Source organism: Lactuca sativa, chromosome 3, assembly GCF_002870075.4.
Source record: "Lactuca sativa cultivar Salinas chromosome 3, Lsat_Salinas_v11, whole genome shotgun sequence".
In the NCBI taxonomy this organism is placed as follows: domain Eukaryota; kingdom Viridiplantae; phylum Streptophyta; class Magnoliopsida; order Asterales; family Asteraceae; genus Lactuca; species Lactuca sativa.
Window position 1 is genome coordinate 249,818,409 of NC_056625.2, and position 14,999 is coordinate 249,833,407.

The window sequence follows — 14,999 nt, forward strand, 5'->3', positions numbered from 1 at the left end:
TAAAAAATAGGTAAAATGACCAAGAATCCCATCATATGCACACAAAACGGCTCAATTTGAAGGGCTCACAGTTTCAATATAATTGTTCTAGAAAACCTTTTTGACTAAAAAATATAACAAAATAAAAACATGATATAAAAACCTACATATTGAGAAGACATGGTCTACTTTTGTAACTTAGCATTAACTTTAATTAAAAAAAAAAGGAGGCGACATTTCTTGAAATCCAGCTTGCAGATGCTGAGATGAGGAAGATAATTGTTAGTTGTGACAATTTCAAATATTAAATTCGTGTTCCCCTCCACGTAGGGCACTGAAAATTTATTCCGAAAGAGAAAAAAAGTTGAATAATTTTTTTGGCAGTGGAAGTTAAAAGTGCCGGGGAGGAGGAGATTACAACACTCTTCTTGCCTCCCCACGTCTTTAAAAAAATGTAATATCAGGCGATTAGTTTACATCGACTAATCATAATCTTTCGTTTTCCTTCTGCTTTAGGTAATAAATTCCATCAAGATTCATACCAGTAACGTTCCTTTCAATTTTGATTGCTACCCTTAACGGATTTTTTGATTTATTTATCATCATTTGCTTTCCGTGTTCCTCCAGATCGAGATCAGAAGCTTTCCGATTGTGCGATCAAGTTCGTTGAATGATCTTATAATTCATTTGCATTGGTGGGTATCGTTCAATCGATCCTAAATTCGACTTCAATTTACTTTTCCCCTTCAATTCGGCCGACTTTCTAAATTTAGCAGTCGAATTCACTTCATGATTAGAGCTGTGTGATTCTGATTCACTACATTCCAGCTGCTGAGTTCATCTAGGCTTGACGAGTTCTTATTTTGCAGAAAAGTTCTTGAGAAAAATGGGGGTTATGTCAAGGCGGGTTTTACCCGTCTGTAGCAACCTCTGTATATTCTGCCCTTCAATGCGAGCGAGATCACGACAGCCAGTTAAACGATATAAGAAGCTTCTTGCAGATATATTTCCTCGATCGCAGGTGAATAATTTGACTTGTATGCTATTGATTACTTTATTTGAGTTGAATTTTACTGAATATGTGATTTGATTTGATCTAATCCCTAGTTAACTATCTAGTTTACTGTTATAATGTACCACTTAATCCCACAATAAGTGTTAACCATGATGATCATTCGAGGATAGAAGCAATTTGAGGAAGATATTATATTTCTAATGTATCTATTAGGCATAGAAGGGATCCTCTATAGATTTTCTGCCTAAAATACTCATAATTTAGTGATGCCAACTTGGCTATTATGATAGATGACAATCACGAGCATGATTTTTGTATCTTAATGGTGAATTTTATAATTACTCTAATTATAATCAACTTCAAATTCCAGAATGCTGAGCCAAATGATAGGAAGATTGGGAAGCTTTGTGAATATTCTTGTAAAAACCCTTTACGTATACCAAAGGTAAAGCTTATATCACTCATCTAAACTACCATATTAACGATTCCATGCTCTTTTGACTTTGTTTTTTCAATCTATCTAAATTGTAAGACCCTGTTTCTTTTTTCCATCAAGTGTTGTTTGGATAAATGATGTTTAAAAATATTTGAGAAAATGGCAAGACACTTGAGGAAATGGAAGGAAAAAAGAAATGTGGGCAAATTTGTAAAATGTTAGGACTTAATGAGGAAAGCCTCAATCCTCTGACTTTCTCGATTAAGTCGTTCTTTCTGCATTAAGTCAAAAAGAAACACCTTAAAAGGGCTTATGTTAGTTTATTTATATCTTATGTCATTTGAATAACATTTATTACAGATTACAGATTACCTAGAACAGAAATTTTACAAAGAGATGCGCAACAAAAACTTTATCTCTGTAAAAGCTGTTTCACTTGTTTATGGGAAATTGCCATCTTCATGTAAGGAGCAGATGTAAGTTGAAATGCATTAGTTATCTTCACTTAAAGTTGAATTTTGCATAATAATGTATTCAATCCAAGTTTTTTCAATATCTTCAGGCCACTTTTTGCTAGTAGTTTGTTGGGAATTGTTCGGACACTCTTAGAACAAACTGATAATGATGAAATGCGAATTCTTGCTTGTCAGAATCTTGTCAGCTTCATAAACAATCAGGTAGTTAGAATAGTTCTTTAGGTTAAATGCAAGAAATAGCAACATTCTTTCATGGATTTGTTTATTATAGATTCATACTTTCATTACTTCCTATTACAACATTGCACTTCAAAAAATCTACTCAATTACAACAATACCATTCAATTTTTCAATAACAAAAAATTGAATGGCATTGTTGTAATTAATGATAATTAACTTCTTAAAAAATACAGGTGGATGGGACTTACATGTTCAACTTAGAAGGCCTCATTCCCAAACTTTGTGAACTTGCTCAAGAAGTTGGAGATGATGAAAGAGCATTAAGGTTGAGGTCATCAGGGCTTCAAGTTTTGGCTTTCATGGTAAACATATGTTTTCTTTGTTATCTTTATCATTTATAATATCGATAATTCTTGACAACTTAGTAATAGAAAAGATCAATCTTTATCATTTTCCTCTTAGTTTCTGTAACTTTTGGAGCTTTACTTAAGGAATTGTGAATACATGGTACTCTCTAATGATATAACCTAAAATACCCTTTGCATAATTTCTAATATTGTTCTTTATTTTGTTTACTAGGTGCGATTTATGGGGGAGCAATCTCATATCTCTATGGACTTTGACAATGTACGTTCTACTTCTTTTTGCTTTTCTTCTATTCTCTATAAACTTTTTTAGGTAGATTTTCAATGATGAGGATGAGGAGGGTATTTACGTCTTGTTTAGAGATCAAGAATGAGTCCATGTCTGATCTTGTTCCACCTTTTTAACAAACGAGACCCACTTGTGCCAACTTTCTTGAAATTTTTTCTATTTTTTTATTTGAATTGATATTCAAAATCTTCTTTTGTTTTAAAAATAGATTGTGTCAGTAACCTTGGAGAATTTTATGGACACACCAAACACTGACCATGAATCATCATCATTAATGGATGTAAACAAGATGATCACAAATGTTGTTAACTTTAAAACGGATGTTCCCATGGGGTAAGTGGGGTTATGTTATTTATGTATACAGATATTAAATTATTATGACTCATTAAAAGATTTATATCAATTATAGTTTTTGTTTTTGAAAATTATACAGGGATGCAAACAAAAACCCCTCTTATTGGTCAAGTGTTTGCTTGCATAATATGGCGAATTTAGCAAAAGAGGCAACAACTGTTAGACGTGTACTTGAACCTCTTTTTCACAATTTTGACACTGAAAAGCATTGGTTCCCTGAAAAAGGGTTGGCTTTTTCTATTTTAAAGTATCTGCAGATGGTGTTGGAGGAATCAGGTAAATGTTGATTCTTATTGTTTTTTGATTCAAGTATATATATATATCGATTAGTAATAGGGTTAAATGCAAGAAAAAGCTAGGTCCTTTCATTTATTTCTTCCTATTATAGCATTTTACTATGAAAAAACTATGTAGTTACAGCATTATCATCCACATACAAAACAATTTTTATAGCTATAATTGACTAGATTGTTCAAGTATACATAATAAAATGACTTGATAAGAAAAAAAGAAGTATCCTACTTTTTTTTTGCATTTAGCGTGTAGTTTTAACTGTTTTATAGTATTAACATTTTTTCCACTTTGAATTCAGATGACAAATCACATCTACTCTTGTCTATCTTAATCAAGCACCTTGATCACAAAGATGTTATGAAACAACCAGTTATTCAGATGCACATTGTGAATGTTGCTACACAACTTTCACAATATGTAAAGCAGCAGGCATCAGTCCCCATTGTTGGAGCAATAGCTGATCTCATTAAACATTTACGCAAGTGTTTGCAGAATTTATCTGAGCCATCGAGTCCTAGAGTGGGCCCTATTAGCTCTTATATGGATCTTCAATGTGCTTTGGAGAATTGTATCTCAAGTCTCTCACATAAGGTTCTTTATGTCCCTTAGTTATTTGATGCTTTTAGATGGATTTTAATATATGCAAGAGTTAATCACGAAAAGGGTCCCTTTGCTTTCATGATTTTTACTGTGTTTGGTCCAAAATTGATTTTTTATTTTTTATTTTGTCCTTCAAACCTTGAAATAGTGACCAGAATTGATATGAAACCTTAAAATAAAGACCAAAATCGATAAAGAACCTTGAAATAAGGACCAAAATTGAAAATAAAAAGTTTCGATTTTGGACTAAAACACAGTAAAAATCAGAAAGCATAGGGACCATTTTTGTCATTATCATATATAAAATAAAGAATATGGGCCATGTGCATGACCTTGTAGAATTTCATTTCTCAACTCATTCAAGATTCAATAGAATCTACTAGCTATATTAATATTAAATTAGAGCAAATTACATAAAACTATAACATACTTTCACCAAGTGATTGAATCATCATCTTTTTTTTGACCCATTAAAAAAAAACATTTTTCGTGGTTACCCGGTTTTGATATTAGGACAAAATATAGAAAATCACAGCGTACTTTTACCATTTTAATGTTATAATATCACAATCCTTTTTGGGAAAATTTAAGAAAATAATCGAGTAGCTAAATTAATAAAATAGAGAAAAGTACAGATGTTTTTGTGTATTTTTCCCTTTAAATTAAATTGTACTTTACTTGATGATTTGTAGGTTGGAGATGTGGGACCCATTCTTGATTTGATGGCTGTAGTGATAGAGAACATTTCAGCAACTCCTACTATAGCTAGAACAACTATGTCTGCTCTTTATCGGACTTCACAAGTTATCAGTTCCATTCCAAACATCGCCTACTACAAAAAGGTAAGGGTATTTTGGTCATTTATTTCAATTCCTTCCATCCGTGATCCAACCCTAGGAATGAAACCCATTAAACATGGAACCTGAAGGATCCCAGTGGAATTGAATTCTGTCCATTTGCCAACCAAACATTCCATGTCATGGAATGGAATCTCATATTCCAATTCCACCAGAATCCACGAAACAAACACCTCTTAAATATGCATCAAATTACATATAATGAATGTTTTCGGGTCTTAAACTTTTCAGGCATTCCCAGATGCTCTCTTTCATCACTTGATCTTAGCAATGTCACATCCAGATCATGAAACACGAGTTCTTGCACATCATGTATTCTCCAATGTGCTTATGCCAGCTGTAAGCCAGCCTTCATCAGGTTATAAAGCTGCCAAATCTGAAACCATAGATGAAGAAAATCATGCCATGGAATCATCATCTCGTGGTGGAATCACCCATTCTTTGCCTAATGGGAAAACAGTATGATGCAACTTCTCTCTTGAATTCATCATCATACTTCTTTTTTCTGTTTCTTCATTAATCTTTGGTATGATGGAATCAAGAAAGGAACGGAATGGTTCATTCCATTTGGAATAAAAAAAACAAAAAAACTTGTGTGTTTTGAATGATGGAATGGAATGGGCCATTCTTGAAGAACTCATTCCATTCCATTCATTCATTAATTCCATCCTATCCAACCAAAAAGACTCTTAATGTAGATAATCATTTATGTGATTTTTTCATTTTTTTTAAAATTCTATAGATCTCAAGTTCCTTAAGACTGAGTCGCCATCAAGTGAGCCTTGTGCTATCATCAATCTGGATTCAAGCAACATCTCCCGAAAATACCCCTGCAAATTTCGAGGCAATGGCACACACATATAGCCTTGCTTTATTGTTTACTGTATCAAAGGTGATGTTTCAATCTCAATCCTCAATATTCCACCTAATCAACATTTTACACAAAAAAAAAAAAAAATTCAAGAAATCATATATTCATCTCATTTCTTCTTTCTTCAGAATTCAAATCATGTGGCACTAATCCGCTGCTTCCAGTTGGCATTTTCCATTGGAAGCACCTCACTGGATCAACAAGGTAAAGATTAACAATTTGACATTTACATTTTAATCACACCCCTCATTAAAATTCAACTTTTTTCAAATTAATTTTTGGTATAAATTGATTTTTGACTTCTTGAAGGTGGTCTGCAAGCATCCCAGAGAAGATCTCTCTTCACATTGGCATCTTACATGCTTATTATTTCTGCAAAGTCAGGCCATATTTTGGAGCTGATTCCAATAATTAGATCAACATTGACCAAAGAAACGGTTTGTTTTTTCTTATATTCAGTTTTTGTCATAGAATTAGCAACATACTTTTACTCTTTTTATAGAAATATGTAATGTACTTTTTATATTGCTATTTTTCAATGCAGATGGATCCTTATCTTGCAATAGATGAAGAAGATATGAGGCTGCATGTAACTTCAACAAAACATGGTGAAGATAATGGCTATGGATCACAAAGAGATGAAACTGATGCAATGAAAGCACTTTCTGCAATTGAGTTAAAGGATCAAAAGTTGAAGGACACACTTTTGTATCACTTGTTATCAAAGCTTGAAGATTTATCAGAGGTTTGTTTATTGTTCCTTTTGTTAATTTGTAGGGCTAAATGCAACAAAAATGCCAACATACTTTCATTTATTTGTGTATTATAGTTATAGACTTATAGCATCATCCTATTTTTACAAATGATTTAAATTTTAAACCACAAAACATGACACTTAACTATATTTAAAACTGATTAATTATAATCATCATCTTTATATTTCTACAGGAAGATGAATTAAATATGAAGACACAGCTTTCAGAGGGATTCTTCCCTGATGATGAATACCCTTTGGGGGGCCCACTATTTATGGACACACCTATTCCATGTTCTCCAGTTGCCCAAACAGATTTCCAGGCTTTTGATGAGGTAATAATAATTCTTTCTTTCTTTTTTAGACTGAATGAATGTGAGAAAATGACGATTTTACCCTCGTCCAGGTGATGCCTCATGCTGATGAGACAGATGATGATACGTTTCAAGACCAATACGGAAGCCAATCAGCTCGCAAGGATTCTCTTTCCATGAATTCACTTGACATTTTAAGTGTTAATCAGCTTTTGGAATCGGTATGTCTGTCTTTTAATCTTTTTTTGGAAATTAAAAAACAAAAAGATAATGATAATTAAATATTGTGTTTGTTTAACAGGTGCTGGAAACAGCACGTCATGTTGCAAGTTTGCCTGTTTCCTCAACTCCTGTAAGTTATGATCAAGTGAAAGATGAATGTGAGGCTTTAGTAACAGGAAAACAACAGAAAATGTCTGTGCTTCAAAGCTTTAAAAAGCAACAAGATAACAACACAATGTTGATTCTTTCTGGTGAAAATGGCAAACAAGATCAAATTACATCATACAATGTAAGAATCTTGACTTTTTTTTAAGTTTCTGTGTCCCTAAAAGTCTATATTTGATTTTTCTGAATGTTTTTTTTTTTTTGACTTTTTCTATAGAAAATGGAGCTCCCAGAAGATGTTAAATTGTTAACAAATGGGGAGCAAACTGATCAACTTGTTTCTTATACAAAAGTATACAGTCAACAACAGTCTTTCAGGCTTCCACCTTCAAGCCCATATGACAAGTTCTTGAAGGCTGCTGGATGCTAATAAAGTTTCAGTTGTTTTTGGATACATGGATTCACTAATGATTTCTTGTTATAATGTTTTTTTTTCTCATAGTCTTGGTGTTATATAAAAGTTTGATTTTCTTTTTTTGTTCTTTTTCAGAAGTAGAAAAAGAAGGTTTTTTGTTTTGTTGTAGTGTATGTAGTTGTGGGACAAAATGTTGTGTTTTTAGATGACAAAATGTTGGAAGTGAATATTGAATAGTTGTGTTTCTGTTTTTTTTTTTTTTTTTTTTTTTTTTTTTTTTTTTATTTGTGTTGAGGTGTGGTTCATATTTGTGTGTTGTCTTTGACCATGGGATTTGCAACTAATTTGATTGATATTATTTTAAAATGTTTTTATTTTTTTTATTTTTTTTCAGAATATTTGTTTGCTCGTTATCATACTTTGCATGTGTTATCATACCGAAATGGAGTATCATACTTCCAATGGATGCTTATATCAAACCTCCAAAAAGATCGAAGCCATCCAAGTAAAAAATAGAAGAATTTGTAGTTTTGCCATGAAAAAAAATCATGATTTTCTTGTTTTTTCTTTAAGTTATTTTGATTGATGTTAAAAAAAATAGAATAATGACTTATACATGTAACATAGTTTAGGTTTTGTTCACATTTAGTAGGTTTTATATTGTCAAAAAGATATAATATAAAGAATCCAAACAAGTTCAATGATAATATATGAACAAAACATAAAGGACTACATGGGAACAAAACCTAAATTATGTTACCCTTATAAGTTATTAAACCTTTATACAATAATTTATTTACATCACTAGCGAAACTGTCCAGTCTTTTTGGGACCGGTCTCGCTGTTTGATGAGCATTCACATAATTATGTAGTTGGTTAGGTAAAGGTTGATAAAGCCAACAATGGTTAGGTGGAATTAGGGTGAACGACATTTCCAAACCGTCCCTAGAAGAGGAATCGGTTTAGACCAATAATGAAAACCAATAACATGACCAGTTAGACTATGTTGGTGTCAGTGCCGGTTTTCAGTCAAATACCTGGTTTCGACCAATACCTGTTCTTATGCACTCGGTACAACTAGTTTTGATCCCAAATGATTAGAATAATATAAAATCAACCAACAAAATTTAACCCAATATATAAAAAAGGTGTTTTATAGTCTATAAAATGAAATACACATAGTAAACGAGATGTTGAAAAAAAAATCATGGCATTCCGACTTGAAAGAGTTATGACAGTTGAAAGAAGATGAAAGATTCAATAAGTGCTAAGAGGAGCTAGTAGAAATAGGGTTCAAATGTAACATAGAAGACGACCGAAATTATTAGGTCATAAGAATGCAATGTGAACAGTTCAATTGTTATACCTGAGGAGGAAAAAAAACTTAAAGAGGCTAATTATGAACAAAACTCGTCATATGTCATTAGTACCAACCGGTCATAAGAATATAATAAGAATATAATGTAAACACTCCAAACAAGTTCAATGGTAATATGTGGATAAAAAAACTTAAAAGGACCAAATGTAAACAAAATATAAACTAAATTACCCTTATACGTCATTCTATCCTTCATCAAAAAGTTCAACTTGGTTACAACAATTCAATAACTCAAATTGAGCATTATGTCAAATTCACAAACAATACAAAGCAAATATACGACTTGTGTTCTAATTTCTAAAAGCCAAGTGATCTGCATCTGATGATATTATACATCTAAAATCACTAAAAACACCTGAATTTTGTGTTTCATTCTTTTGGCACAACCAAATCGCCACATTTGTAAGCCAATAACAACTCATCGGCATAATCTCTGTTCTTAGATATGAACTTCTCCAAGAACTCATCTTCAGGCAACCACATCACATTAAGAAACTTCGGTGTCTTCTTCAAAATCTTTTTTGAGGTCAAAATATTTAAAATTTTATACCTGGGAATCACTCGTTCTTCCAAACTAAGCATCAAACAAGTAGGTCGACGAACTAACACAGCCTTATCAAACTTAACTGTATTTAAGAAGAATTCAATCCCAAGATTTAACTTTGATTCAGACACTCTAAACAATCCAGGAGCCCTTTTAAACATATCTAAACATTCGACTTTAGTGAACCCAAATGATTGGAATAATTTAAACTTTCTTTTAATTGTTTCATCACTCATACAGCTCAAGGTATACAGAGCATGAACCAGCATTCTTGAATCGAGTGAGAATCCCATGTCCAACACCTTGGATACAAGATCTTTAAGCTCTGATTCACCCATGATCAACAGTCTTGGTTGTCTTGTTGTAATTGTTACAAGTTGTGACCCAACAATTCCGCATTGTTCTAAGTATTTGATATTAGCAGAGATTCTTGTCACCGGTTGCTTAATATCAGCCCAATTACATCTTGTCAATGTTCGAATCAGATTCTCATTGTCATGATTCATCAGCTCTTTTATGACATCAACACAGGGTTTCAGTCGTTCAAAACGATTAGATAAGTAACCTGGGTTTTTGGAAATGAACTTACTCAGTTCAGAACCAGCGAGACCCAAATTTTGAAAAAACTGAATCCTTGGTTTTAGGGTTTTTTCGGCGTCTGCGAAAAGGATTTGAGGAGATTCGTCTACCCAATTTTGAATATCGGTGCTGTTGAATCCGAGAGACTTCAAGAGTTGAATAACGGATTGTGGGTTGGTCTCGGAGGATGAAAACCGAGTGGATAGTGAGAGGGCTCGTGGTTTGGAAAATCCTAAGGATTCTGTGAGGTAATCAATAATGGAGGATTTAAATGGCGATGGGGATGGAATGGTGTGAAGATAACGAGAGAAGAGATTCGCCATTTGAGCTCGGAGGTCTTGTACACCCTGTTCTCGAGTTTAAAAATGAAGGGAAGCGAAGGGGAAAACAATTAATCGGTTGTGTTCTAGAGTTGAGAAGGAGATGCAAGAAAAAATGGGAGGCATAAAGGAGAAATCGATAATACCGGTGAAATCGCAAAGCAAATGCAGGAAAAAATCAGAAGCCTTTTTCTACTTGATTGAGAAGCCGAAGGGGTGTTTGGCAAACCTTATTAAAACACTTTGTTAGCTAAATAACCTATTCTACATTTTTATAAATAAAAAAAATTTCGGATAAAAATAATTTATTTAGGTGAAAAAACTCTCCTAAGTCAATTTTTCATAAATTATCTCACGCTTACTTATTAATTTATAAATCAATAAGCTATAAGCTAATAAACACTAAGTTTTTTTTGCCAAACACTCCGAAGTCGAAAGTTGTGTTCCCTTTATTTGTTGAACGACTGAAGAAATAGGGCCAAGGGCAGAAGCGTCTTTTTCATATGTTTCTCTTCCCAACATCCAAATGAAGTTTTTAACCGGATTGGTGTTTTGGAAAACATATTTACCATTAGTACTTTTTAAACATATCAACATAAGGTTTTTTGGTAATTTAGTAAAAAGAAAAAATCACGGTGCCCTAATACCATGTTCCGAGTTTCATTAAAGAAAGGAAAAAAATAAAATAAAATGTGAAAAGAAAAGAAAGGAAGTGAAGGGAAAGTAAGTTGCATTTTTCTATTATTGAGTTCAAAAGAAATGAAAAGATAATTATTTTTCTTTTGTGTTCCCGAGTTGAAGGAATAAGAAATGGAAACTAAAAGTGGATAATTATACCATTTTCACGTTTTTACCACAATTTCAAATCTATACCACACGATTTCAATGCCTAAACTTTTTTTTGCCACATGTAGCATGCCTCTCGACTTCTTTATTTTTTTCACATGATTACTTATACAAGAATCATAGGCAAATCATTAACGCATCACTTATTATTAATCAAACTTCAACTATGTTCATAATTTGCATTACTTTTTCAACCAATACCAATCACAACCAATCATAGTGGGAAAAAAAAAGTCAAAAAAACCCAAAATGAATAACTTGTGCATAACCTGATGTCAATGTAAAGGTAATCAAACAGATTCATACTCAACAAATTCCAATGAATGAACTCAAACCAAAAACCAAAAATATAAAGTCAAACTCATAAGCAATCAAAAACTATCATCCTAAGTAAGTCATTTACCAGCATTCATCATTTTTTCAGCAAACCCTTTTGTTATGTGTCCAGAATAATGGCATTATGTAGAAGAAACAAAAATAGGAAATCATTATATAAGGAGAAAAGAATGAAACCTGATGTAAGCCTTGCAGGGACGTTGAACTAATGACAGAGGATGAAGAAGCAATTTTTTTGTGCATGTTGTTATTGATGGGTTTTGGTCATAATACTTCTTATGTGCTCATACAAACCCTAATGCTTGGATCTAGGTTTCTCTATTGTACATGCAAGTTATCCAAGACTATAAACCCTAATTCTAGCATACAAGTAATCATATTAACATAAGAATGGGTTTAAGATATTACCTTGATTGTTATGTAGCAATAACAATCCCAAATCTCCTTGTATTGACTTTAGAAAGCTTAGAGTCACAAATGTCACTCCTCTAATGGTTCACAAACACCAAGAGCAAGAGGATGAAGAGGAGAAAGGATGGAGGTTGCCCTAAAACGTGTGAAACCCTAGAAGGATGCTTAGCCACGTTTTTGGGTCATAAGGGTCATATATATAGTGAGGCTATTAGGGTTATCTAACAAGGAAACCCTAATTTGGATGCTTAAGCCCTAAGCAACCCATGGATTCTTTTAATTAAGGCCTTGGACAATTTCCCCATGGGTTTCCCATAGAATTCGTCCACTCCTTAATTTAAGACAATCCATAGCCCATATTGCAATTATCTTATAATTACAATTCCAGTCCCTTAAGTTTAATTAATCTCTTTTAGTCACAAAACTAATTACCAATTAATTCTTGACTAATATTAATTAAACAATATGATTTCTCCTTTAATATATTATTCTCATAATATATTAATAAATCATATTTAATCCTTTCTCTCCATAATTCATCCTATCAAGTTGCTTTGGTGAAGGCAACCCAAAAGGACCATGCACCATCGGGTCAAGTACATACCAAAATAGTTATGGACTTAGACACTAATCCAACAGTTATTGTACGTGAAATTCTTATATAGGGTTCAACGATAGTTTGGTAATCATTAGGTTTCTATGTTTATCATTGATTATCTTCTCTTCAAATCCCTCCAATTTGGGTGGAAGATTAGGAGAGAAAATGTTCCTCTGACTTCCTTTCTTTTCTTCCCAAAACATTCTAAACAAAAAACTCGAGAACACGATTGACTCCTTTCTCGTTGATTCCCTCATTTTCTCTCCACTTTCCTTGTTAAATGTAACATCGTAAATTTCAAAACAAATTTTTGAATTTTATAAAAACACAATTCACTTAATATTCGTAAAAATACCCATGTTTGAAATTCAATCCAAGTCATACAAAAAATCCCAAGATCCCATAAACATAAAATCTTGTGTGTGTACTGATCAAGTCGGCGCCTTCCCACGGTCGTCACTAGTACCTGAAACAAATAACACCAAACACTGTAAGCACAAAGCTTAGTGAGTTCCCCAAAATACCACATAAAACATATATTAGCCACTCGAGGCTATAACTTTGTGGGTCCGTGCACCCAAACTCTGTGAACCCTCAGGTTCTAACTTTGTAACATACACAACATAAATCACATAGAATAATGCAGTGCAACACATAACACATATATAGCATACAAACACTGAATCACATAACTCTAGTTACCTACTGAAGGTAAAGTATAGTGAGAAGACTCACCTCGCGTATCTCGATAACTCGCAAATCCCCGAATCACTCGTGCTCGATCCCCCGAGCTATAATCCTCCTATATACAACAAATATCTCTAATTAACACTTTCAAGACTAAGGTTGACTAACCCTACTAAGCCAACACTGGTCAACTCTGGTCAACGGTCAACTTTGACCGGACTCGGCGAGTGCACCAAAGCGACTCGGCGAGTCTATACGCGTTCACTGACTCCCTCGGATCCTCTCTTGGCATGTCGAGTACCTCCCTAGCTCGACGAGTTCCACCTGGCATGAATCGCGGGGCAACCACGACTCAACTTGTCGAGTCTCAAGAACAACTCGGCGAGTTCCGGTTTGACTCAGCCCCATTATGACTCTCCCTGACTCACTGGGTCATCCCCCAACCCGGCGAGTCCACTCGCTGAACACTTTACGTGAAACCCCAACCCTACTCGCCGAGTCCCAAGAACAACTCGGCGAGTTCATGCCATGCACAAACTCTATTGACCTTCTGAGGTCAGATCTGCTTTCCCAAACCCTAGATCTGGCCTTCCCAAGCATGAATGTCACATAAAGTTCGAAACTTGATGCTTGTACAACCCCCACAAGGCATCAAAAGGAGATTTGATCCCAAAAATGACCACCTAGGTCCAATAACTCCATAATAGCTCAAAAGCTCCAAGGGTTAAGGTCTCTGGACCTCTTTGAGTCCATATCCAAGGCACAAACTCGAAGAGGGAACATTTGCTTCACATAATCACTCTTCAAAAGGGTTATAAAACCCTAACTCTAAAGATAAACCCTAAAACTGAAGGAGATTCGAACCATTACCTCAAAATGAAGCCTCTGGACTCTGGATCTGCTGGAATCTCACCTCCTCCTTGCTCTTGCCACCTTCTCCTTGCTAAACAAAGAATACAAAGGCTCAAAAGTGACTTCCTCTCTCCCAAAACAGATTAGCTCTCTTAGGGTTCTCTCAAGGGACTAGTAGCCGCAATGGGAGGCTATAAGTGCCCTTAAATAGGCTCCAAACCCGAGGAATTAGGGTTTCATTAAACAGCGTGGACTCGCCGAGTCCACTCCTTGGACTCGCCGAGTCCAGACGCGATCCCGCGTCCAAACCGCGATCCTACTCGACGAGTTTGAGCTCCAACTCGCCGAGTCTCCTCACAAATACCAAAAAATATAAAAAAGAATAATACCTGGGAATCCGGGCTGTTACAAATCTCCCCCACTAGAACTAGACTTCGCCCTCGAAGTCTCGCTTTGCAAAAAGCTCAGGATGCAGATCGCGCATCTCACGTTCCGGCTCCCAAGTCATCTCGGACCCCTTTCGATGCTGCCACTGAACCAAAACCTAGGGTACTTCCTTGTTCCTCAGAACCTTGATTTTCCGATCTCTGATTGCCACTGGTCTCTCAGCATAATTCAGGCTCGCATCCACCTGAATATCCTCTAATGGAACCATTGCCGACTCATCGGCTATACACTTCCACAATTGCGACACATGGAAAGTGTCGTGAATCTGCCCCAACTCTGCTGGCAACTTCAAACGATAGGTTACCCTGCCTACCCTCGTGACCACCTGAAATGGACCAATATATCGGGGCCCCAACTTGCCCCTCTTCCTGAATCGAATCACTCCTTTCCAAGGATAGACCTTCAGAAGCACAAAGTCGCCGACCTGAAACTCAAGCTCGGACCGACGTCTGTCCGCATAACTCTTCTGACGACT

The 14,999-nt window shown here is 34.7% G+C and overlaps 2 protein-coding genes across 3 annotated transcripts; one reads left to right on the forward strand and one right to left on the reverse strand.

The window, feature by feature from the left end:
- Positions 1–266: 266 nt before the first annotated feature.
- LOC111907810 (protein SEMI-ROLLED LEAF 2) lies at positions 267–7,762 on the forward strand. 2 transcript variants are annotated; one of them, XM_023903617.3, is made up of 21 exons: positions 267–495; positions 607–674; positions 849–1,000; positions 1,365–1,439; positions 1,791–1,906; positions 1,993–2,107; positions 2,320–2,448; positions 2,666–2,713; positions 2,949–3,073; positions 3,174–3,370; positions 3,687–3,979; positions 4,681–4,830; positions 5,077–5,304; positions 5,588–5,737; positions 5,845–5,920; positions 6,026–6,153; positions 6,261–6,461; positions 6,665–6,805; positions 6,877–7,005; positions 7,086–7,295; positions 7,389–7,762. In XM_023903617.3, exons 3-21 carry the CDS (start codon positions 866–868, stop codon positions 7,539–7,541), a joined length of 2,799 nt encoding a protein of 932 aa, XP_023759385.1. In that variant the 5' UTR covers positions 267–495; positions 607–674; positions 849–865; the 3' UTR covers positions 7,542–7,762. The 2 variants fall into 2 exon arrangements, with proteins under 2 accessions (XP_023759385.1, XP_023759387.1); XM_023903619.3 differs by having other exon boundaries at positions 854–1,000.
- A 1,511-nt stretch (positions 7,763–9,273) lies between these two features.
- LOC111907809 (transcription termination factor MTERF5, chloroplastic) lies at positions 9,274–10,350 on the reverse strand. The gene has a single exon (XM_023903616.2). It carries the CDS (start codon positions 10,348–10,350, stop codon positions 9,274–9,276), a length of 1,077 nt encoding a protein of 358 aa, XP_023759384.1.
- Positions 10,351–14,999: the final 4,649 nt, after the last annotated feature.